The sequence below is a fragment of the Danio rerio genome, chromosome 13, assembly GCF_049306965.1.
Source record: "Danio rerio strain Tuebingen ecotype United States chromosome 13, GRCz12tu, whole genome shotgun sequence".
Taxonomy (NCBI): Eukaryota; Metazoa; Chordata; class Actinopteri; order Cypriniformes; family Danionidae; genus Danio; species Danio rerio.
Genome location: NC_133188.1, coordinates 17794693 through 17820903, shown reverse-complemented (window position 1 = coordinate 17820903; position 26211 = coordinate 17794693). Strand labels below are relative to the sequence as shown.

Below are 26211 nucleotides of genomic sequence, written 5' to 3'. Positions count from 1 at the left end.
TTAACCCAGTGTGTGTGGGTATAACTTTAAACTAGTACACAGTTGGGATGACTTTGTTTAGTTGTAGCAGTTTTGTTCCATGAAGAAACACAACGTTAACCCCCTGGGGTCGAAGACCGCGTATATGCGTTCTGACAACCTAAATTACACTTTCAGTTTTGATCGTACAGATGAGATCAAGACATCAATCGAATCTGTTAGGTGTCTAGTTTTCAATGTGTACACTCACAATGACAACAAACGGGTGCTTTTGCAAAACAAGGATAATAAACAGTGTAGGCAATCAGTCTTTTCTCTCTCCGTGAACTGTTTTTAGAAACGCGCCAGTAAAATGCTGAAAACAAATCACACAGACACGAGACACATATCTTTCGAAAGCTTGAAGTGTCTACTTTTAATTGCAGTGAGTGCATGTTAAAAACAAATATTGTTTGATAAAGTAATCAGTATGAAACCAATGCTATGTCTAGTTTCTCAGTCTGAGTTCATTAGAGTTAATGCTACCACGCCGGTGAGTCTTTGATATTACAAATAGCCTGCATGAGACACACGCAAGTGTGGACTGTCAGGAAAAACAAATGAACTGAAACTCAGCAAATACTTAACAAAGAAATATCAGAGATTTATCTAAAGAAAGCTTGATATGTCTACTTTTGCAATAACCAACTCAAGTTGAAAACCAATAATCTCTTTTCAAGTAATTAACTGATTATATTTATGTATATGTATGTACATGTATATGTATGCATACACACACACACACACACACACACACATATATATATGTGTGTGTGTGTGTGTGTGTGTGTGTGTGTGTGTGTGTGTGTGTGTGTGTGTGTGTGTATTATTATATGTACAATACCATAGGCTAGTGGTTATATTACCACAGCAACTATTGAATTAATAAAACAAATTATGTCAAGTACTTTACTAGACTATGGTTTGAAACAACTTGTTGACTATACATTACTAATAATGCTTTTCTTGCGAGTATGGTAAACTTATTTGTGGTTACTAGTGTTAAACTATAGTTTCTTTGTTATTTGCATTCTGTTCTCTCATCAAGTATGCATATGCTATGCTACTGTGAAAAATAAATACTGCCAGTTGTTTACAAAACAGCTTATATTCAGTTTATAATTTCTATGTGGTAACCAAGATTATTAGGTAAATTAGTACTAGTGTCAGTGAACAACACAGAAATGTTAAAAATGTAGTAATGTAATCAGCTAGCTTATTTTTAAAGTAGATTTGCTATGTGTAAGTTTATATAGTTTACAGAGTTTTATACAGTGTACTGACTCTCACAAGTGTATCTAGAGTTATTTTGTGTGATAGTAAAATATATTTTAAATAAACTGCAAACAAAAAATATATATATAAACTTATTTTTTTGTCAGATTTTCTCTTGAAATTCCTAGTGACATACCTGTCTGAAGGCTCATTATGCAGCTCATTATGCAGGTCTTTGTCTTCTCAGGTGTGACTCACTGCATTAGTATTGATAGCTCACGCCTTCTTGTATAGACCATTTTCACTCAGAAAGTGACTTAGAAATTTTAATTCATTATATTGTTTTCTGTGAGCAAGTAAACAAGATGTTTCTCACATCATTTTGAAGCAAAAACACTAGGCTACAAGATCCAGTTCTCAAAAGTGTTGTGAACAAATGTTCTTCATGTGTTTCACAGCCTTGTTTCAGTGACTTCGAAATTTTAGTTTTTCACTAACTACGAAAGAATCGCATAAACGTTTCTTTCTCAAAAGCACAAACATATACAAACATGCAGCTTGGGTATTATTGTAGCCCAGCTTGTGCTGTTTACAGTGTTATCACACTTTAGTCATTAATATGTTTTTAAGATACTGAAAACAACACAAATGTCAGTGTATGTCAAAACTTCTCCAGAGTCCCAAACACCCTCAGACCCCTGAGGGTTAAGAAGCCTTTGCGATTAAATAACGTGACAAATCAAAGCTAGGTTAATAGTGAAATCAGTTAATTGCTGCATCCCTGATATATATCCAATATTTCAGAATATGCTTTCAAAAAAAACATATTGGTCAATATGACTACATGAAACATGCTTAAAAAACCACGTTAAAGAAAAGTTGTGCTAATGGAAAGTAAAATTAAAAATGTCAAATGAAATTTCCTGATAACACTTGCAAAAAACATGAAATTCCCTGACATTCAATATCTGGAATAGGGCTTTTCTAATTCTATGGCCTTTGGGAACCCTGGAAATTTATGTAGGGTATTGGCTCTTAACTGATTTTATCTCATCAATTTAGAGTTTTGACTTTCTAATCAAAAACTGATGCATGTACACCACTGAACCGGAGAGCAGTTTAATTTTACATGCGATGCAGTGTCTTTGTGTGTGTGTATGCACCTGTGCTCGAAGCTTCTGTTTCTCTGCCTCCACTGCACTCAGATGCCCTGACAGAGCCATCATCACCTGCAATGAGCAATAACAGAAAGAAAGAGGGAGAGCAGCTATGTTACCATGTTGTCAAGCAAATTTCATCACATTTTGTAATAACTTCCACATCGTACCTGTGCTTCACTGAGGCCCAGCTCCAGCATCTCCATTGAGCGTTGGATCATTGCAGTCTTCTCCTCAACAGCACGCCCCTCCTGGCTCTGTTTGAGGCAGCGCAAGGTCCCCATCAGCCCCTCCAAAATGGCCTGATGTTCAGCACGGAGCGCCTCCAGCCCCTGCATGACCTCGCGCGTCCGACATAGCAGCTCATCCTGGGATAGCTTTTCACCGAGGTCCCCCTGGCCCTCCGTCTCCTTCACACACAGCACGCTCGACATATCCTCACGCATCCTACATAGAGACACATAACACAGATGTGAGGGAACGTTTCCAGTAAAGATTAGTTTGTTTTGTATAAATGAGTGCCTTTTCCTTCTTGTTCTTGTCCATTTAAACCATTGACAAATTACTCAAATCACTGTAACTGTGAGTGCAAAAAGTGTTATTAATTAGTAATTTTTTTTATTGATTAACTGCACTAATTTATATATTAGGCCTGTCAAATAATAAAAAAATATATAATTAATCATACTTTTTTGTAATTAATCATGATTAATCACTAAAAGTGATTAATCATGATTAATCACGAAACACCGTATTTATTGCAGAAATAAAAGCACAGGCATTAAATGGCATTTGAAATACTGATTAAGAGTCTACCATGTAAGCAGCAATTTTTGATTACCTTAAAGGAACACGCTAGTCCCGAAATTAGGTTTTTCTTTTCATTTGCCATGAGGTAACAAATTCCATTAAAACGTCCTGAATGAGAATATGCTGAATGAGAGTGAACTACTGAACTGCATTTAAAGTCTAAAGATTAAAAATGAAACACCCGAAATTGCATGAAACTGGAGGAAACGCAGAATAGCCTGGTGATGCGAGGTCAGGGGGATGCTCACTATTCTGCTGTCCAAGTCGGCCACATAGGTCATCTCTATGCATGCACGCACCGTCCCTGAACACACGTCGGCCACAACAGGAAATGAAAAAAAAAAAACTGCAACTGTAGTGTTGTATATTTATTTATTTATTTATAAGAATTAAATAATCGTTCATTAATCGTAATCGAATTAAAATCTTCAATTAATCAAGATTTTGATTTTAGGCCAAATCGCCAAGCCGTAAGTGCAGTACACCTTAATCAAACTATTACCATTTTGTAGGATTTTCGCTGTTTTGCAACATGGTATTCCACCACACACTGGTGTTTGACACTATTATCTGCACCTACCAAGTCAGTACCACAGACACCTGCATCACGAATTGCAAAGTTTTTTTTTTTTTTTCAAATTCCATTAAAACAACACTTTTTTTTGTATTTACAGCAGTTAATACTCGCATCCAATATTGCTTGTCCCATAGTCACAGGGGCATGCATGAAATGTTCCTGAATGAACGTGAAAGTGCCAAACTGCAGTTAAAGTAAAAAATTTTTTAAATGAAACACCCAAAATTACATGAAATGTAGATAGCGTGGTGACACAATGTCGTTAATCAAACTATGTACTATAACATGTAAAACAGAATAATAAAAGGAACTTTCAAAAAGCAACTGATGTTAACACCTTAATCATATTATTCTCTCATTCATATTAAGGCTAATAATTCGGTTACTGATGTCCATGTAAATGTAGTCATTGTGATATCGATGTTCAAACGATAAACCATATTGTTCAGGTCTAAAAGACAGATATATAAGGCTGTCACCTGTCATTTGGAAAATTCAAGCACTCAGTGTATTGAGAAGGATGCAGTTTTGTTTGTGCTTTACTGGTTGATAAATTTCTCAGACAGACTAGATTTTAAACTTTTTGATCAGACCCTGGGATCATTATTTAATAGTTAGAGAGCTGTCTAAAAGTAATGAAAGTATTTAAAACATACATTTTATGACATACATACAGTATACTAATGTTACTTTAGTCAAACTATATTTTTTGTTTATAAACAATGAAAAAAATATTCATTTAAAAATTATGCCTTGTCATGCAGAAATTGCTTTGGCACACAATCTCTCAAAGTGCATTATGTCTATATTCAACGCTCTCTCACAGCAATTCGTAACTTTTTGGTTTAGTGAAACAATACCATCTAGTACAATTTGCTCATTCCCCAATGATGGTTGGGTTAAGGGGTGGGGCCACCCCTCCTTTTTAAAATAATACACTTTTATATAAATGAATTTGTACAAACTATCCACTACATTGACAAAACGTAAAAGAGTTATGTTTCCTCCTGAGATCACGCTGGTATTTTCAATCTGTTGAGTCTACATGGGCTGTACACTTGCTATGCGGTGCGTTGTGGGATTGAGTGCACTTCAAAAATTCAACTGGTTTTGGACACCCCTACAAATGGCTGCTTTTTTTCAATAGTGAACTATTTAAGGGTATTTGGGAAGATTTTGCATCTGAACACAGGTCGTGAAATTGAAGACTCCTGCTACAGATGTGCAAAATGTGCAGTGTTGGAAAGTGGAGCTTCATATCCTTTTTTAGTTTCCACTAGTTCTTTGATGTTGGTTTAATGCAGGAGTATCCAACCTCACACACTAATTAAACACACATAAACCAACCAAGTTATTCAGGTTCATTAAAAACGTCCAGACAAGTCAAAGCTGAACTTAGGACAATGTCCCTCCAGCAAAAGGACAGAACATCCCAAGTTTGTGTTTGAGAAACCAGGTGAAATCATAAGGTGACATCTCTAAGAAAGGCAACAAGTTTCTTCCCAGCAACCCACAATGATGTTTTTTTAGCTGGCATTTTATACTATATTTCAGGGTTTATTCAAATCACTAATTTTAGTATGAAAAACAAAAGGATGCTTGACTTGGCAAACACAATGAACACTACATTTTAAAATAACACTAAAAGACAAAAAGCAAGTTCACTCAGAGAAGCAATTAGAATGCAAACCCTCTTCAAGAATCTGAGAGGCTTCTGACTCTTCCCAGCCTGACACACGGACACAAAGCAGCTGTCTTTGCTGTTGCCAAGACACAACTCACCTGGTAAGGCAGTTCACGGTAGCCAAGACACTTAAGCACACTTGAATTTCCAAAAAACAGCAAGAGGAATCTGAGATTGTTGCCCTTTCAAATGATGTACATCCAGCCTACAGTGAAAATAATGGTAAAGGCCTTTCATTTGAAATAAACACGTCTCCACAGATTTGTTCTCTCTCATGAAAACAATCGCACATCTACTCCCTGCAATTATGATATAAAGAGAAGCAGATCTATGTGCTGCTCCTAAGCTTCGGGTTTGTGCTCTATTCCTGTGGGAGGGGAAATAGGAAGTGAGGCAGCAGATTCATGTGACCCATAAGTAGTTCATCATCTGCCATGTGACAAGCACTGGGCAGGAAACACCAATGTATGATGGGAATCAAAGTACTGAGATTCTGCTGCACATGCTGATAGGTCACAGCTAATTTGCTCCAGCGCCATTAACTACATAGCAGAGGAGAGAGGTTGCTGTCACCTCAAAAGGCAATGAGCTTTCTCCTAAGATTTTCAAATGTGACATGCTGCATCTGAAATTGCCTACTACTTGAGCAGGTACTGCATTTGAATTAGAATTTACTACACGATTGTTAGAAAAGTATGTTTTATAGAGTATGAATGGAACTCGGACGTTCTACATCTGCCATTTGTCATTATCATGTGACTTACCCACATCAGTTTCACTCCCATTAATTAATTCTCATGTGGCATCATGGGATACTGTAGCATCCATCGGATGCACACTTCAGATTCTCGCTGGTTGTGTAGGTCACCTAGTAACCTCTCACATACTGTTTGTAGAATACTATGAATTTGGACGTTACTCAGCACTTTTTCAAAGATCCTCCTCCACCCCAGCTCCACTGGTCTTTAGATCTGCTAACATATAACATCTGGGTTACAAATACAGACTGCTTGTCTGTGAATAGGTCATTCTAAATCGCTCCATGTGAAAAACGCATAAGATGGCATAATGTACCTAAACATCAACCAGAGAAACTTTACTTGTAATTAACCCTAACTACTATAAAAAGAACAAGCCCTTATTCTATACATAAAGTGAATATTAAGTGTTTTCAACCAATTAAAGTTCAAGGAAAAAGCTTAACAACAGGGGAAACTAAAATTCTATCAAAATTCACTTGTAATTAATACTAATTAACATAAAAAAGCTCATTCTGATTCCATAAAGTGAACAATGTCACGTTAAGCATTTTATTCCGATAAAGTCTATGATTTAAATTAACAACAAACGGTGAGAAATACATTTATATAGGAATATACTCATGATAAACACATTCTGCTATCAAAAGAACAGGCTCCTGCTTGCATAAAGTGAACAAATTCCCTTTAAACATTTTCCCCATAGAAATCCATTATAAGACAACAGCCTAACATGGGTTAATATACCTTAACACCAACCAGGGAAAGGAAAACCCACATTTCTGTCAAAGTTTTCTTGTGATTAACAATAACCATTATCAAAAGAACGGGCCCTGATTGCATAGATAAAGTGAACAATATCACGTTAAGCATTTTCTATTCCATTAAAGTCCACAATAAGGAAAGGCTTAACGTAACAAACAACACAAAGAAAAACACACTTAAAAAAAATGCCGTTCATAAAATCTAATTTTACTTATGATAGATTAAACTTTTTATGCTGTCAAAAAAACGTGCTCGGATGCATGCAGTTGGCATCCCCAAAACAATAGAGAAGAATGTTTAAAATAATGTTCTGGATAAAATGTAAAGTCGGAAAGATGTATTTGCAGACCCAACAAAATAGAAAAAAATAAATAAATGTCAAGAAACACTTTGGAATTGTGACTCCCACAACCAAGGGTTCCCAGTGCTATCCTTTTGTGATTGCATTGACAAGGTTAAAATGATGCCATAAACATGTGCATACAATTTCCAGTTTCCTAAAATAAAAATGCAAAAGGAAAATACCTAAATGAATGAGATCATATAAGGACATAAAAATTTAAAAACTTTACATGCCTGAATGCATCCTGCTGAATTACAAATGATAACAATCAATGATTTATTACAATGAGAAGAGGATGGGAAAGAAAGTGCTAGAGATTATGCTTATGACTGTATAACATTTTCTTGGTGTGATTAATTGCTGAAGTTTATATCGCAGCATACATTATCATCACAATATTGAAAAAAGTCGCAAAAAATAGGTATATAACAGGTATAATAATTATGAAATAATACTTGTGCATTGCTTTACTGTAAAAGAGAGAAAAATATCAGAATTATTAGCATCCTTTTGAATGTTTTTTTCTTTTTTTAAATATGTCCCAAATGATGTTTAACAGAGCAAGGAAATTTTCCCAATATGTCTGATAATATTATTTCTTCTGGAGAAACTCTTATTTGTTTTATTTCAGCTAGAATAAAAGCAGTTTTTAATTTTAAGATCAAAATGATTAGCCCCTTTAAGCTATATATTTTTTTGATAATCTACAGAAAAAAAAACATAATTAGGCAATTTATTGTATAATGATCCTAACCTGCCTAGTTAACATAATTAACCTAGTTAAGCCTTTAAATGTCACTTTACGTTAGAGGTCTGCATTCGCGCGGCTGTACCACAGGACCCGATCAGATTTCTTGCGGCATGAGAATAAATTTTCGAATAAATCGAGGGAGCGGTCGGTAACTGGTTTAATTTGAACGGGAACAGGCGGTCTAACAATATCGCTCCCGACTCCCGAGCAAGCACGCGTATGCATGTGTGTGAACGAGAGAGTGTGATGCTGTGTTTAGCTTGATTGTTGCTGTCTATGTGTGTGTGTGTGTATATGAGTATGAATGAGAGAGAGAGAGCTTGGTAATGTCTATGTGCGTGATGGTGTTTGGGTCACTTGCTTGGTGCTGTGTGTCTGTGTTAATACAGACATCTTGTTTAAGACTGTCCGGACCATATCGCTGGGAGGTTTTCGGTGGTGGGTTCGAACTAAAAACTGGCAGAAGCGAGATTCAAAATTTAGTCGAATCAAATCACTTTTATTGTCGCATCATCAGCAGCACGTGTGCTGTGATGAGTTAAAAGCTTAGGTGCTGGCTCCAGACAGTGCAAAATACAATGGCACTGCAAAATACACTTGTCACCAAGCGCAATGCAGTACAGATCTCTACTTTAAGCTGTATAGAAGAGTCTTGAAAAATATCTAGTGAAATATTAATTACTGTCATCATGGCAAAGATGCATAAGACTGCATATATATATTTATACAAAAGTTCTGTCCAGTTCAAGCAGAGACACTGTACAGTTTGACAAATATTACTGCTGAATTATATTAGTTATTAACACAATTTAATAAAAAAATTACGACTTATCAGAGTACAACTACATTTTAACATTATTTTTCTACGTTATTAGGCAATAACTAACATTATCACACATTTCAGTGAGTATTTCATCATGTAGATCACATTAGCACGTGAAAATGTTCATGTTTGAACTATTAAGCTAAATTAGAATAATTAAGCTAAATTAGAATAATTAATTATCTAAGCATTTGGGGCTGTTATGAATTTTACTGCAAATACAAAACACAAAATACTCTAAACATCTAAATATATGTATTTTTTAATGTGCCAAGGATGGGCGGTGTGGTGGCACAACAGGTAGCGATGTTGCCTCATAGCAAGAGGGTCACTGGTTTGAGCTGTTGCTGGGTCAGTTGGCGTTTCTGTGTGGAGTTTACATGTTCTCCCTGTGTTCCAGTGGGTTTCCTCCAGGTGGTCTGTTTTGCCCCACATGCGCTATTGGTGAATTTGGTAAGCTAAACTGTCCATAGTGTGTGTGTGTGAATTAGAGTGTATGGTTGTTTCCCTGTGATGGGTTACAGCTGGAAGGGCATCCACTGCGTAAAACATATGCTGGAAAAGTTGGCGGTTCATTCCGCTGTGGCGACCCGAGATTTATAGAGAGACTAAGCTGAAAAGAAAATAAATGAATGAAGAGCCCAGGATATCAAAATTATGCATGTTCATTATCACTATCTATTGAATTATTGAATATTGACAAATGTCTAGCTACAGGAATAAATAGAGGATGTTGAGGTGTAAAAGCAGACAGTTGACAAGATTGAGTATGTTGGGTGAAAGACTCATTACTCAGAGCTGTTAAGCCGATAGAACTATAGCATGACTCACAACCCTGTCGATGGTGAAATACTCTCTTGTGACCTCAAGAGGAAGAGGGAGGTGGTCCAACCTTATGCCTCGAACTAACACAACATTCTCACTGCGAAGTCACAGGAAGCGATATTGCTGATATTACAGGAAGGCCACACACCATGCCAAAATAAAACAAGCAGCAGAGATTACAAGAACAGTTCACCCAAATTGACAAATCTGTAATTTAGTCATGAAAAAAACATTTTTTGACTCTTGTTAAATTGTGAAAGATTTATGTTCATTTTAAAAATATCCTTATATTTAAGCAAAAATACAATAAATAAGATCTGAGCTTGTACAACTCTATAATGAAAGCATTACAATAGAGCTGCATGATTCTGGCTAAAATGAGAATTTTTTTTTGCTTAAAATAAAGATCACGATTTTCTCACAATGCTGTAGATGTAAAATTAAGGTTATTGAGTGGGCTATTATTATTGTTATTTTTCAAACATATGGTAAAAACTATATTATTATTATATGTAGGTCTATTGTCTATTCTCATCCACAACACTTTGTGATAGCTAAGAAAGAAAAAAGCATATCAAATGCTTGTCGTAGCCTAATCCTAACTCTATAATGCCAGATGATTATTTAAATGTTGTGCATGCTTTCAGTTTCATTTTCACTGTTAAGTGCGATTCATACTTCCCGTGAGGCCCTCAAATAATCACTCTGTTCCACAAACTGAACATTATTTACAACTTTATTACCTGTTATTCACAGCCTATGCAGGTTCTGTTCACTAAAGTAGACTTCATTCGCAGGCGCGTGCCCGCCCTCTATGTGGTAACAACTCAGTCAGCAGTTCACGTAACGTGTGATATCGCGGCCGGGAATACATCATTACATGAAGACAGAAATGACATTTTTGGGTGAATTATTCCTTATAAATACAGTATGTGACTCTTTCAACACCATTTCAACACCATTGGTCTCCACGTTGCTGAACAACGTATGTAAAACAATGTGAAGACTTGTGCGGCCCTCTTTTCTTCTCTCCTGAACTTGAAAATATGATTGGCAGAATCGTAGAAATGCTGGATTAAGATCGTCTAGGACAGGTATTTTCAAACAGGGGTCCACGGACCGCAAGAGGGTCACTGGTGGCCCGCTATGGGGTCAGAGAAAAACTTGGCAATAAGAAAAAAATGATTTACGAGGTATTTTTTTCCAATCCTAAAATTGTTATTGTATGGAAGTTTTTTCCTATCAAAATTAAAATGAAAATTCAAATGCTTAAAAGATCAAATGATAAATCAAATGCTCAAACTATAAATCAAATGCTCAAACCGACATTGCAAATGATAAATCAAATCCTCAAACGGACTCTGCAAATGATAAATCAAATGCTCAAACGGACTTTGCAAATGGTGAATCAAATCCTCAAACCGACTCCTCAAATGATAAATCAAATCCTCAAACTGACATCGCAAATGGTGAATCAAATCCTTAAACTGACATCGCAAATGGTGAATCAAATCCTTAAACTGACATCGCAAATGGTGAATCAAATGCTCAAACTGACATCGCAAATGGTGAATCAAATGCTCAAACTATAAATCAAATCCTTAAACCGACATTGCAAATGGTGAATCAAATGCTCAAACAACTCTGCAAATGGTGAATCAAATCCTTAAACTGACATCGCAAATGGTGAATCAAATGCTAAGGATTTGATTTATAGTTTGAACATTTGATTCACCATTTGCGATGTCAGTTTAAGGATTTGATTCACCATTTGCGATGTCAGTTTAAGGATTTGATTCACCATTTGCGACGTCAGTTTGAGGATTTGATTTATCATTTGAGGAGTCGGTTTGAGGATTTGATTCACCATTTGCAAAGTCCGTTTGAGCATTTGATTTATCATTTGCAGAGTCAGTTTGAGGATTTGATTTATCATTTGCAATGTCGGTTTGAGCATTTGATTTATAGTTTGACCATTTGATTTATCATTTGATCTTTTAAGCATTTTAATTTTCATTTTAATTTTGATAGGAAAAAACTTCCATATTATTGACTATAAATTATTAATTTATATACAGTTTTAAGATTTATATAAGTGGATACTTAATTGTAATGTGTTTATCTCAAAGCGCTCTTTAAGGTTTTCCATACAGTTGAATGGAGCAATAAGCGGCTGTATGTGCAAGACAGATGATGGAAAGACTTTTAAAGAATCCAGCTCCCACAAGCAGTTTATGCAAATCTGACTAGGCGAGCATTAAGGCAAAACCCAGAAAATATGACAAATCTTACATTGCGTTTGGTTTTACCTGCATGTTAAAGCAGGGACCCCAGTGTGTTATTTTTCAAGAGATTCTTTCCAACGAATGCATGAAACCATCCAAGCTCAAGCGCCATCTACAGCAGAAACTTCCCAAAGAGACAGAAAAATCAACAGACTATTTCAAGAATCAGGAGTTGTGTTTGGCCTGGAAGGCTAGCATTTTTCGGGAGCTAGTCCTTGAGAGGTGTTTAACAGCGTCATATTTGGCATCACTCCACATCGCACATGCTGAGAAGCATTGTTATTACCAGCTACCAAAGACATCATCAAATATTTATTTGGAGAGGAAGCAGCAGGAAAGGTAGATTGTGTGCCTTCGTCAGACAACACAGTAAACAGACACATAAGTTCAATGTAAATATTTAGCAGTTTACATAAATAAAAGACAGGGGGAAAAAATACAGAAACTACAAATGTCCAGGTTTAAATTTTCATCTACCAGTGTCTTATATAGAAAAGCTATCTTGTTCAGTTAATGTAAATATTTCGTTGTTATTGTTTTGAGAATCAAAATTTTGAGATTCATTTTTGGCTATAGTGAGTTGCAAACTTACAAAATAAATTGTTTTAAAAACAACACCATTTTGAATCTTTTTTCGATTAATTGTGCAGCTCTACATCACAATAATAAACACACGAGAGAAAAAGTGTAAAATTGTAATTGATCTGTGCCTTGCCACAATTCTGTCTCTGAGCTCTCTCTTTGACCTTCTCATTTGCTCTGAGCTGTAAGGTCTTAGACAGGTGTGTGGCTTTCCTAATCAAGTCCAATCAGTATAATCAAGCACACCTGGACTCAATAAAGGTGTAACCATCTGAAGGATGATCAGAAAAAAATGGACAGCAACTGAGATAAATAATAAAGTGTCACAGCGAAGGGTCTCAATACTTAGAACCATGTGATATTTCATTTTTTTCTTTTTTAATAAATTGCAAAAATGTCAACAATTCTGTGTTTTTCTGTCAATATGGTGTGCTGTGTGTACATTGAAAAAAAAAAAACAACTTAAATGATTTCAGCAATGCTAGGCTGCAATATAATGAAGAGTGAACAATTTAAGGGGTTCTGAATACTTTCCGCACCCACTGTATCTGAAATAAAAAAAAACTTTTGTTAGATTATATATCTGACACTTCTTTTTTAGTGTTTCATGCTTAAATAAAAAAGCATTTAGGCTTTGACAAAATGTAAAAAAAAAGTCTTGCCATGCTAAAAATTTTGTCAGTTCAAGTGTAAACACCGAATCTATCATGCCCAATTTATCTTATTTTTTTGTCAGTCATGGGCTGACATGACGGACAAAAAGTAACATTTTTACTAGCTATGTTAACATTCAAAAATGTGAATTTACTTTGTGCAAAACTGGATTATTGCATTTATCCAATGAGTCAAAGCGAGTAAAATCCTAATTAACTTAATCCTAATTAATTCCTAATTAACTGGTGCCAAATATCAAATCAAAATTTACTGTGGTAGAAAAAACTGCGTGAATGTTTTCTTTATTTAATAAATGACTTGCACCTCAGAAGGCAATGCTGACATGCAGTGAACGTGCAGTGGCGTTTGAAGGCGTGAGAAGCTGAGCACAAAAGCTTTTGATTCTGGAGGTCATTAATAATATAATAATACTAATACTGAAACGGTTAAAGCATTTTAGAATGGCCAAAACAACATTTCAAATGTTTTACAATGTGCTCAGCCAGCTGGTTTGTCCATTCACACACATTTTTATCATCGCCTGATCTCTTATAACAAAATCAAATTACCTTTATTTTTTGAGCACACTGGAATTTGTTTGGAAAAAGTGTTTCCATCGTAGTTTATGCGCATCTTTTCTTATTGTATAAAAAGTTTATCCTACTCTGTTATACAGATATGTTTTTATGCGCATTTTCCAAATTTATTTGCATTTTGGCATTTCCATCAACCGCTTTTTTATGCGCATATCAAAATGTGCATAAAAATAGGTGGATGGAAACATAGCTACTGAGAATCAGGTGCTGGTGTCTGTGCCCTCGCTCGGCTTGATTTGCCTTGTGCTACAATCCAGACCACCATGAAACTGCAGTGTGGTGTTTGATTTAAATGAACTTTATGAAAAAGTGTGATTGCCTTGATACTTCAATCCAATTCACTTAGCTTAACAAACGCCACCACTTCTGCTTCTTCAACCCTGTGTCAATGTTGGAGCACTGAAATCAAATATTTCCTTCTTTCTATGGCATTTTGGGGAAGCATCTTAAAGTTTGTATTTTTAAATTTCAGCTGTGCATGAACAAAGTGGAAGAGAAACAATGAATAAAAAAACCTTATTGAGATGCTAGTTTTAACCTATAATCTTCATGGGTCAAAGACAAAAAGGGTTTTTCCAAGCATAAAAAAGCATAAAAGTAGGGAACCAATCACACCAAATACATTTTCGCTGCCTTTTTGGTTGACTGTAGAAAAGAACAGTATGCTGCTCCACTTTTAAAGAACCCATTGTGGGTTTTTGAAAATTACCTTCCATGCAGTGTGTGGAATACAGCTCTAAGTGGATCAAAACATCCAGCTCATGTTTAAATCTCAAAGTGTACTATATCTAAAGCTAATTTTTTAAAGGTCATTTTTCAAATCTTTAGCTATTGCCATTTCATTGTGATGTCTAAATAAAACATTGTCCCACTAACTAGTTGTGCACACATACCTGAGAAAATGACTAGAAAAAAAAAATTTAGGCAATGGAACATCAAGAAAACCTAAAAATTATTATATGGTAGACTACAGGCTAAATGAAGGCACCTCATCTGAGTTTAACATCACTGCAGCCACAGCACACGTAAAAGAACAGTAAAGTAAAAGAGCAGACTTAAATATTATGACAGATCACATAATTTTAAAAAACACTTGATGCTTGCTGTCAACTAGGCTACATTGTTGAGGGCCATTCCTTACAACATTGATAGGATCTGTTGTTAAGCTTTTTTAATATTAAGATATTTTATTGGTATCTGTAATACCACTATTGTCCCTAGGTTGTATTTTTGTTTTAGTCGTTCAAAGAAGTTAAATGTTCTTTCTTTGTAAAGATGTTGAATTGTTATGATACATCGTTCCATTCGGAACAAAATACATAATTTAATCCAGGAGGGAATAGATGATTATTAAAAATTGGAATTCAAGTACATATCTTTAATTGAACTACATTATGTATTACTATATATCATATGATTAGATCAATATTACATTTGATTAAACAGGGCTGGTAATGATGTCTTAGTCAAAAAGCATCCTCAATAGCTAACCATTCTGGTTGGTCTCTTTGTTCAACCAAAAAAATCTTTCTTGACCATGTCAGTATGTTTAAATTAGCTGCCCAATAATAATAATATTAAATGTTGGGAAGACCAAATCCTCCTAGAACTTTACCATCATTTTACCATCTATCACAAAACACTTAAATTATTTCATTTTTTTTTCATGCATCACTCTGCAGTCTTCATGAACAAGATAATTAAATAAAGTAAACTTAAAATAATCTTCATTGTTCATTTATTTGACAAGTAATTTTGTATTGGTGTACATCAAGGCACATTGTTGCACCTGTAAACTTTAACAGATAGGCCTACAGTTGATGTCAATTTATTTTGACCTACCATTTATTTCAAATAATATTTCTGAAATTTTTTAGTGTTTTCTAAAAAAAAATATTCTGGAGTCATAAGTCGTATTTCCTTTTGCTTATTTCTTGAATAAAAGCATTTTTTTAATTAAGGTCAGTATTATTAGCCTCCTTAAGAAATATTTACTGTATGTTTTTGATATACAAAACAAATCACTTACAAAATAATTTGACAAATTATTTCAACTTTCGTAGTTAACTAATTAAGTCTTTAAATTACACTTTAATCTGAAAAAAGACTACTTAAAGAGACTTCGTCTGAACTGCCTTGCAAAAAAACTAGTAAAGTGTTATGCACTGACTGTCACCATGGGGAAAATAAAAAAGTAAGGCCCGGTTAAACTATTGTTTAAAAATGTGTTGTAAATAAATCATGTGTTGAAAATTAATATCAAAAATGAATGAAGGCAAAACTAAACGAGTTGAATGTGACTTACATGAGCAAGACTGAAAACTACATTTAAACAATGCGTTTCATATGTTCTTTGGTAAGCTACTTGCTAACTATTTGTAAATTCAAGACTTAATTTTCTAAAGTAAAACTATGTACACTAGATTTCTGATTAATAATGGTCTCTGCATAGCTGAAGACTTCCTATATTAAAAGTGTTAAAATCGCTATTACCTCTGTCAATTTGGGTGTCAACCTCTGACGAATGCGGGGAACTAGGCTAATGCGCGCAGCACCGTCACTGACTGAAAGAGAGAGTGCTCCTGACACCTAGAGCGCGCTAGAAAGGCCTCAGTCATATATCTGTAGTCGGCCACCGATGGCTGATCTCGCTTCTCCGTGGCGTTTTGACACAAAAATACGCATCCAAATTTCAGGGGGCTAAGCTTGTTGACACAGGGACTGGTGGAAAGTGCTCTTTTAATGGGATTTGATACCGCACGTTAAATGGAAAGAAAAAAACCCTCTGCATTTCGCGACGCAGGTGTCTGTGGTCCTTTAAAGGAGTGGTCCAGAATGTAGTTTTAAGGCTTGGTTGTGTTTACAAGATGCAAAGCAATGTGTGCTCATGTTTCACTTGTAACGAGTGAAAATGGGGTGCGGCTCCTTTAAGAGCATTTGCCATTGTGTGCGCATCAATGTGTGTGTGTGTGTGTGAATGCTGTCTGCGTCTATGTGTGTGTATGTGAATGTGTGAAGTTTCTGTAACAAGCGCCTGAGCAAAGGAGATTTTTTTTCTTTTTCTCTGATGCTTGGATTAAGTTATTTTCTGTAATATATCGTGACAGAAGAATAAAGCACAAGATGTGGAATGCTACCTGTGTGAGCCTTGATTTATTTTTCTTCTGCTACCACGAGTCAGGTGAGCTATCCTGTATTTTTTTAACTACAATACACAACGCCTTTCACATATATACGGAATATGCAGGTGTCAGTAATATGAATCATCCACATATCTTTTGCGACTTTATTATACGAGATGTGAAACGCATGGAAAAGCTGCCTGAAGACAATCAATGGAGTCGCGTACACACATAAGAGACACGAACGTGCTAGTGGTGTGTGTGTGTGTGTGTGTTTACAGCAGTTTGACTGATAAATATGAATTTGTAGCTAAATTGTTTGCCCGCAAAGGAGCATTTGCTATTGTTTACATCATTGCTACAGCATATCGTTAACGCTAGACACTGTACATGTCATGATCAATTTTAACAAAAAAAAAAACACTTAGAGGTTTTAGTTCACAGCTTCTGCTTTCTGCCAGATTATGTCAGAGACAGTGCATTCCTCTGCCTTTGAGCCCTCAAATGTGTCATTAAGTTCTGCGTGTTTCTCCCTTACATGCAAGTTTAGTGTAAAGCCTAAATGCTTCTTACGTCCTTGTCGCAGCACCAGTAGCACTGAAATTAGGCACCAAAATTCATATGCTGATTTGATCCAGTACATACCGGTTACAAAGGTACCGGTGCTATAATGGCACCGGGTTTTGGTACCCATCCCTAATAAAGACTGTGATTTGAGGGCAAATATAATCACATTTTAATTCTTTTTTGTTTTTAGACGAACACTTGTGCCACTGCCATTGTGAGGTTTTTCACTGTATTTGCTTAAAATGCACTTGAATGTTATACTACATGTCTGCAAGCAACATTTTTTTCAATGTTCATTATTTTGTTGACATGTTGTGACAGGACATGTTAACGTGAGAGATGAAGGGCTCTATTTTAACAATCTAGGCGCAAAGTCCAAAGTGCAGGGTGCAAAAGCATTAAAGGAAAGTTCAAATCCAGTTTTGCTATTTTAAGGACGGAAAAATCAGCTCACGCGGTGCATGGTCTAACAGGGTTGAGCTTATTCTCTTAATGAGTTATAGTTATGTTTTGGGAATAAACCAAAATTATCTCCCATCATCTCCCATTCCCTTAAAAGTTAGTTGCATCGTGCCATGGCGCATGTGCTATTTATATTTACATGGAGGACTTTGTAAGTGAAAAAACTGAGCGCTTCACTAGCGAAAAAACAAACAGACCATCTGCAGCGCGTGAATGAGAGAATGAGCCTCCTCATTCTTTACTTTCACTTTAACTCTTTCGTGGATAAGTGAACGTGTTGTACGAAGACATGCATTAGACTAAAAAATTTATTATGTTAAGCACAAAGATTTGTTTCAAAATTATTTCTAAATTTAGTTCTAATTTCTAGCAAACAAATAAATGAACAATAATAACAAAGTGTGGTCAAAAATATATCCAAATACACATGCTATGCCCAAATGGTCCAATACCTGACAGGTGGGCAAATCTAAGCTTGTTTTTAATAAAACAAATATAAATAATAGGGGTGTCAAAATTAATTGTTTCTACGGTGCACAGTGATGCAGACCCGGACAATTCGGTATCGGTTCAGTAATAACCATAACCTGTTATTACTGACGTCATTTACCTCATATGCGCTCTGTCGCAAGGGAGGCGAGCGTGAGTATTTACAATGCTCTAACTACTTAAAACTCATAAACTGTGCACAATTTCACTGTGTGTGTTTGGTGGATCAGTCTTTCACAGACATTAACAGCAAAAGCCCCTATTTCACTGAGATCGAGAGAATGAAAGTACTCCATTTCTTTCTTTCTTTCTTTCTTTCTTTCTTTCTTTCTTTCTTTCTTTCTTTCTTTCTTTCTTTCTCTCTCTCTCTCTCTCTCTCTCTCTCTCTCTCTCTCTCTTTCTCTCACACACACGCACTCACGCACGCACACGCACACACACACACAGTGGGCCATTTGACCTGCTGGCGTGACTTTTCTTCTCCTCTCAGCTGTTTTAAAGCGTTACTTCTGGATACAGAAACGAGCGCGTGTCTGCAGAGTTTTTTCCACCGTGTCTATCATGCATCAGCTGTGATCGCCGCTGCCGCCTGCCGCTTATCAGTATCACTCATCTGTCAGGAGCGCAGCGCACAAGAGCCAATCGCAATTGTTTTTGTTGAGGGTGTGACCAATCAAAGAGGTGTAAGAGAACTAGACAAGGATCAGAAAGTGAGCTGGATATATATTGTTTATATTATTTGCTAAATGCTCGAGTTGTTTAAAGGTACAGTTTATATTTCTGACTGTTTGTATTAAATGACAAAATTGGAGAACTAACGCACTCTGCGCTGGACTTTAGACCTCCTCTCAGCTGGTCAATTGAACAGTCTATTTAAGTTCCTAAAAATAGGAATGCGCCTTAACCCGTCTCTTAGATCGATACAACCATGAGTCTACAAAGTGGCACAAAACGGATTTGCTATTTAAACAACATGGAAAATTATTGCCTGAAAATAGCAACACGTCATAAAACACATCTTACTCCTTATTGCGTTGGGTGTTGGGCTCAAACAGTTTTTTGTAAAATTGTGGGAGAGTTTATCCAATTATGCAATTTTTGATTTATCCAAAATCGTGCAGCCCTACTTTGGACTGTGGGGAAAACCAGATCACCCAGAGGAAACCCACAAGAACACGGGGAGAACATGCAAACTCCAAACAGAAATGCCAACTGGCAAAGCCAGGATTCGAACCAGCGACCTTTTGCTGCAAGGCAACAGTGCTAACTCCTGAGCCACCATGTTTATAATGATTATATGTGTAAATATATTAATGCATTTTGTAGGATTATACATTGGCATTACAATTCACCCACAACAGTTAAAAAACTGTTGTGTGCATAAATGAACGTGCCAAGCATACAAGCATAGCGCAGGCACTTTTCTGCAACACGATTATTAGAGTGACTATAAATTATACTTGTGTTCCTATGTGGAGCCAATTTTATAACTGTCCCATTGATTCCCCAGAGGAGAAGCAGCCACCTTCTTACTGCAGTAAAGCCAGAGCTCACAGCTGCCCACATTCAGAGACTGCATCTCCTTCAAAACCAACACAAATGCTTTCACTGAGGAAAGACTGACTGTATGTCAACAGAGCAGAGCAAGCCACCTGCATACTAACCAAAAAAAGATTCATGTCATGCAGCAAGATCAAGCACTGGTGCTCAGAACGGATGACTCTTTTTTTTATTATTATTAGTAGTAAATATTTGGGCTATATGTTGTTGAGCTCTTTCAGCTCAAGTCTACCTTAGAATTAAAAAATAAATAAAAATAGGCAGGGAGCTGCCACAGAAGTGAGGGAAGTGGGCATGGATGGCAAAGCAAGGGTAACAAGATGGGAGCAACTGTCAACTGACTCACCAGACTGATTACATAGAAAATATTACAAATATATACATGACCACATTTTTTACATCACTAAGAGAACCATGTTTATATAGATACAACTAATGTTGAAATAACGAATAATCTATCATATATATAGCAGAGCATTAAAATACTTACCGTTCCTTTCTTTACATTTCAACTTCGTAAACTATAAAACCATTGGTCTCCTCACGAATTGTGTTTGTTTTTCTTTTTTTGTCTGATTTTATGTGCCAACTGACAGTTGTTTGCCGTTCTCTTTTTCCCTTGTTCTGCCGGCCATGCCTACTCCTCCCTCTGCTCACAGTGCTCCACGCCCATCATTAAGCATTTTTTGAAAAAATTCTGAGGTAGACTTAAACTGAAAGAGGGGGGTTTCATAACTCTTTAAATGCTCGGCTGTATCGGTAGGCAATGGTCAACTAACCACACTGTAAACAAAAAAATCTGTTATTTTATGGGGGGTTTTCCAGCAGCCGGTGTAAAAAATACATAAAATAACTGCCAATAAATAGCATAAATTTACTGTAATTCAATTCTACAGAAAGTTTCTGTAATTTAACGTCTTTTATTTTACAGTAAATTTGTTATTTAAAAGCCGTTATTTTCCGTTTTTTTTTTTTTTTAAGTAAAATAACAGATTTTAACTATTGTGTGCCATGTGCAGTGTCTGAGCTTGGCAGGGTGTTATTGAAAAGCACGTGCTGTAGTGAATAATTAAGAAGTAGGGTTTTCTCATAGGATAATAAATCTCAGGCAGTGAATAATAATGAGACACCAATGCGTCATCACTCCACTGGCAGTTGAGCGTTACATCACCAAATTTGATATTAATTAAAAGAAAAAGGTGCAAGAGGGTCAGAAAGAGTTAGAAACTGTGTCTAATTTTAAATCTAATTAAATATCCTAAAATATGTAAAGAAAAAAATTATTTAGTATTTTTATTATTGATTTCTCACATCATAATTCTGTCTCTCTCAAATTCATTCATTCATTCATTTTCTTTTCAGCTTAGTCCCTTTATTAATCTGGGGTCGCCACAGGTAAACAAACCGTTAACTTATTCAGCATATGTTTTACGCAGCGGATGCCCTTCCAGCTGCAACCCATCTCTGGGGAACACATACACTCTCATTCACACACATACACTAAGGACAATTTTACCTTACCCAATTTACCTGTACCACACGTCTTTGTACTTGTGGGGGAAACCGGAGCACTCATAGAAAACCCTCATCAATGCAGGGAGAACATGCAAACTCCACACAGAAATGCCAACTGACCCAGCCAGGGCTCGAACCAGCGACCATCTTGCTGTGAGACGACAGCACTACCTACTGCGCCACCGTGTCACCCCTCTCTCAAATTTATTTATTTTATTTTTTCTCTTCACCTCAGTTCATTGTGACATCTGTAAATGTACAGCTTGTATTAGAGATAGAGGTGCATGTGAAGTTGGGCCTGATTTCACCAGTTCTACTCCTGGCCAGTCTAACAACAAATTAAATAACAATTATTTAAATAAAAAGGATGCACACAAAAAAAAATACTTCTATATACTACATTCACAGTATAAGTGTGACATGGACATGGCAGCCTGGGCATTGCACTGGACTGATCTATGCTGCACGTCATACTTTTTTAATGCATCATAAAGCAACTGACAATCATTGTACACTTCAAGGCTGATCTTATAACTTACACCTCCTCAAAACTATTATTATTAATGTTGTCACTGATTTTATTATTACTATTATTATTATTATTATTAATATTATTGTTTTTATTTTCAACATGAGTATATTAGTTATCACATTTATCTGTACATCCTCTTGATCTTTCAATCTTATTATTATTATTAATAATAATAATTCATTATTATTGTAACATTGTTTTTTCCTAGTAATTCTTCATATTGCTTCATCTTCTGCACCTTCTTCAACTTTTACTTCTTTTTCTTCACTTTATTCTTCCTCTTCTATTTCTTCTATTATCTTCTTCTACTTGTAGTATTAGTAGTAGTAATAATAATAATAATAATAATAATAATTTCTCCTCTTCCTGGTTTCCCAACCTCCCCTCACCTCATGAGTATAATTTTTATCACTAATATTATTGCTTACTTTTGTTTTCATCATTATTATGTTGTAATATGTTGTAACTTTTACTTCTCCTATTATCTCCTCATTATCATCATTATAGGATTTTTTTGTTGTGGTTGTTGTTGTTATAGTAGTAGTCGGGGTTGTTGAAGAAGTAAGAGTAGTAGTAGTAGGAGTAGTAGTAGTAGTAGTAATAGCTGTAGTAGCAGCAGTAGTAGTACTAGTAATTGCTGGAGTAGTAGTTGATGTAGTACTTGTAATTATTATTGTAATTATTATTAATATTATTATCGTTATTCCTGTTGTCCTTTTCTTCGTTATATCTATCAATACATTATTATTATTGTCATCACTCCATACCACTGATTGGTTTCTGTCTGTTTTAGTTATATCTGTTATTCGCTTCGTTTATTGACGTGTGGCCTAATAATGTTCTACTGTTTTGCATGTTGTGTGTATATGTATTTCTTTTTTCTCCTCTTATTTATGTACTCTGACCTGTTCACCCAGTGACCTTTACACGCACACACACACACACACACCTGCCAGTACCTGGCTGTTGTGTTGTTTTTTTGTTGTTTTTCTGTTTTTCTTTTATTTGGATGCAATCTCAATTTGTGTACCTTTTGCATATTATTACAAACACAAAAAAGATATAAAATATATAATATATATAATATATAAAATATAATATAAAATAAGCTGAAACAATTAAAATAAAATAGATATATATATCAGAAATCACTTTATTACGCACAAATAACACTATTATTACAGCAATCAAATAATTTTTTGTTTTTTTATTTTGGCAGAATCAATTAACGCTCAATTAAATGATTTTCTTACAACATGTGTACAATGTTTCTTATACATAAACAACAAAATCACAGAAACCAAACCTGAAGCATACATTTTCAAAAATGTATATTTGCATAAAACATTTAATGCAAAATTAGGACTTTTTATATGCATCAAATAAACATAATACTGTTGTGCATTATGCTCTTAAAAAGCCGTTACGTTACGTTATTTACCAGTGATCTTCTGTATGATTTAGGGAAGTGCTCCTTAATCCTGAAATACCCTATCACCACAACTTTCAACATCAAAGACGTCTTAAATATGCAATGTTGCTGTTCTACATATCCAGGAGTGAGCACCATTGCTTTAGGCTTGTGTCGTGGTCGGATCTCTTTCGCGTTGACTAACAATGACTTTGCAGCACCCATCTATTGCTAATTTAATACAAATCTACCCATGAATGCTTTAATGTTGTATCATAGAAAAGAGATCTGTTGCAACACTCATCTACTGCATGACATGGCCCGGTAGGGCTTATGCCATTCCTTGCACACGGTTACTTAATACCACAACCACCAATTCTCACCATCAAACACCAAAGCATCCATTTAACCGATTTACCAGGTCAACTAAACAGACAGCGACCTCGGAGTCGTTTAAATGTGTCAGGTAGACGGACACAGACTGACACTCCCAGCGATCCTCGGATCTCAGCGCGTGAGTTAACATTAGCTAGTTAGCATGATAAACACCTTACCGTTCTGCGGAAGATCCAGATCCCCCACAACCGTAACAGGGATTGCTCTTCTGTGTCCCACCACGAAACTCAAGTCGATATCTAGCTCAGCAGGCTGATTTGTATGGTTTGGGGCTAAAATCAGGCAGCCGGGTTGGTTACGTCTCTCTCCAGTCTTCCGGAGATCGACAGGGAAAGTTCCTGCAGCTGATTCACAGTCCGATTCCACCAGCACGGACTCAAATCACTGAGTGGCGCAGAAACATTACGTTAATATTCACGTCGTCATAATGTGGCACGGTTGTGTATGCAATAACAACTGAATGCACAGACGCATCTGACTAGAGCTGTGCGAGGTGAAAATGGCGTTGTGTTTCTCCCGGCAGGTTCACTCCTCCTCATTATGATGTCATCCAAGGATGAAAGGAGTTCAATATTTCTTGGATATTTGGTCTCGAAGATTTTGGGAGGAAATCTGAGGTTATTCAAATTGTTGTTTGCTGCATAAAAAATCGTTATAAGCATTTTATAAATCAAAAACAATTAAGTAACTGATTACATGAAATCTACTCTAGATTGCGTAATCAGATTCCAAATATTTAGCATTTGTAAACAGATTGCATTGTGTTGAATAGTAACTGATTATATTTAATCGACCGGTGATTATGTCATCAGATTCCAAACATAATGTATATGTTATGAATAATATGTAACCAATTATGGGCTGTTGAATTATTAAAATATTGCACCCCCAAGGTTGATGATGCAGCTACAGTTCAAAGTGCATCCAAAGCATCACCCAAATCGTTTTGTTTTAATTGTTAGCATTCTATGAAAATAATTGCAACTCAAAGAATGGAATTTTGACATGGCATTTTCCAGGCCTGGAAAAGTTTTGAAAAACAGAAAAACCCACAAAGTTTTAGTAAAGTCATGGAAAATAGTTTAACAAATATATGTATTTATTAATTAGTGCTGCACGATATTGAAAAAATCTGACATCACCATATTTTGGACTTTTGTGATGTATATTGCGATGTGAATACAATTTCACCATATGATTTAACAGATTGATTTGGATTGATTAGGGACATTTTGTAGGGGAGTGAATCTCGAATAGTATATAACAAATAAATCACAAATTTTTAGTTTTCAGGTATTCACTATTCTGGCACAGATATTGAATAATCAACACTGCATATTCTTTATTGTATGTTATTTAATCTTTATTAAAGTTACAAAAATATTCTTGTGGCCTAATGTTTTAAAATTTGAAATATTGAAATGTTCACAGTCACAGGCCTTGGAGGGACAGTTTACTCAAAGATTAAAATGTACTCACTATTTAGTCACCCTTCACTTGTTTCAATAGTATGGGAGTTATTTAATTGTCTTCTTTTTGTGTTCTATTTTAAAAAAGTTAAGTGCATGGTAAGGAATTTTTGAGTGATTTTATTTAAAAATAAATGCAGATGATAAACTTTTAATCCATTATGATTAAACTCTATATTAAACTATAATCCCAATTTAACATTGCATATTCTGCAATGTGACTACTGCAAATGCACACATTGCGATATCGATGCTGAAAACGATAAATGGTGTCCCTTAAATATAGGTGGGTTGTCTTTACTTCTTTTCTGTCCTTTGCCAAAAACATTGTTTCACATTATTAGTGGTTTAAACATTATCAAAATCAATTTTACATAAATATAAAAACAAATTTATACAAAATGGATTGTTGCGATCTATGATATGCTGTAATATATCTGCACATACAGTGTTTTTCTTGTTATTTAACATGTATACATAGACATTTCATGAAACATTACGTCATGAAAATTTACTTGAAAGTTCTGGAAAAGTCATGAAATCTTTGTAGTAAAAATGTGTATGAACTCTGCTTTATGTTTATTTTCAATTCTTAGCTTTATTTTCCATATTATACAGAACCACTCATTAAAATAAAAAGTGTAAATAAACAGCAAAAAATCCTAGAAAGTTTTTCTATAGTAAGTTAAAAAATGGTTCTGTAACCATACCCATTGCTTATATCTGAAACTGTATTTATGTACAACAATAATGCACTGTGAGGACCTTGCTCAAAATTTTTCTTCCGACGATCACTCCTACTTTTCTATTTTACAAAAGAAAGTCATACAGTTTAGAAAAGCCAT

The 26211-nt window shown here is 35.4% G+C and overlaps 1 protein-coding gene across 15 annotated transcripts in view; it reads right to left on the bottom strand.

Annotated features, from left to right (window-relative positions):
- klc1a (kinesin light chain 1a) overlaps nucleotides 1–24445 on the bottom strand; it is a 91616-nt gene extending 67171 nt beyond the window's left edge. For 8 of the 15 annotated variants that reach the window (XM_073919442.1, XM_073919443.1, XM_005156633.6 and 5 more), the window contains exons 1-3: nucleotides 24056–24445; nucleotides 2561–2837; nucleotides 2397–2462 (exon numbers count right to left, since the gene is read on the bottom strand). Coding sequence is in view for 13 of the 15 variants with exons in the window: in XM_005156633.6 (XP_005156690.1) it covers nucleotides 2397–2462; nucleotides 2561–2836 (342 nt within the window). In the remaining 2 variants the exon portion in view is untranslated. 15 annotated transcript variants of the gene reach the window in all.
- Nucleotides 24446–26211: the final 1766 nt, after the last annotated feature.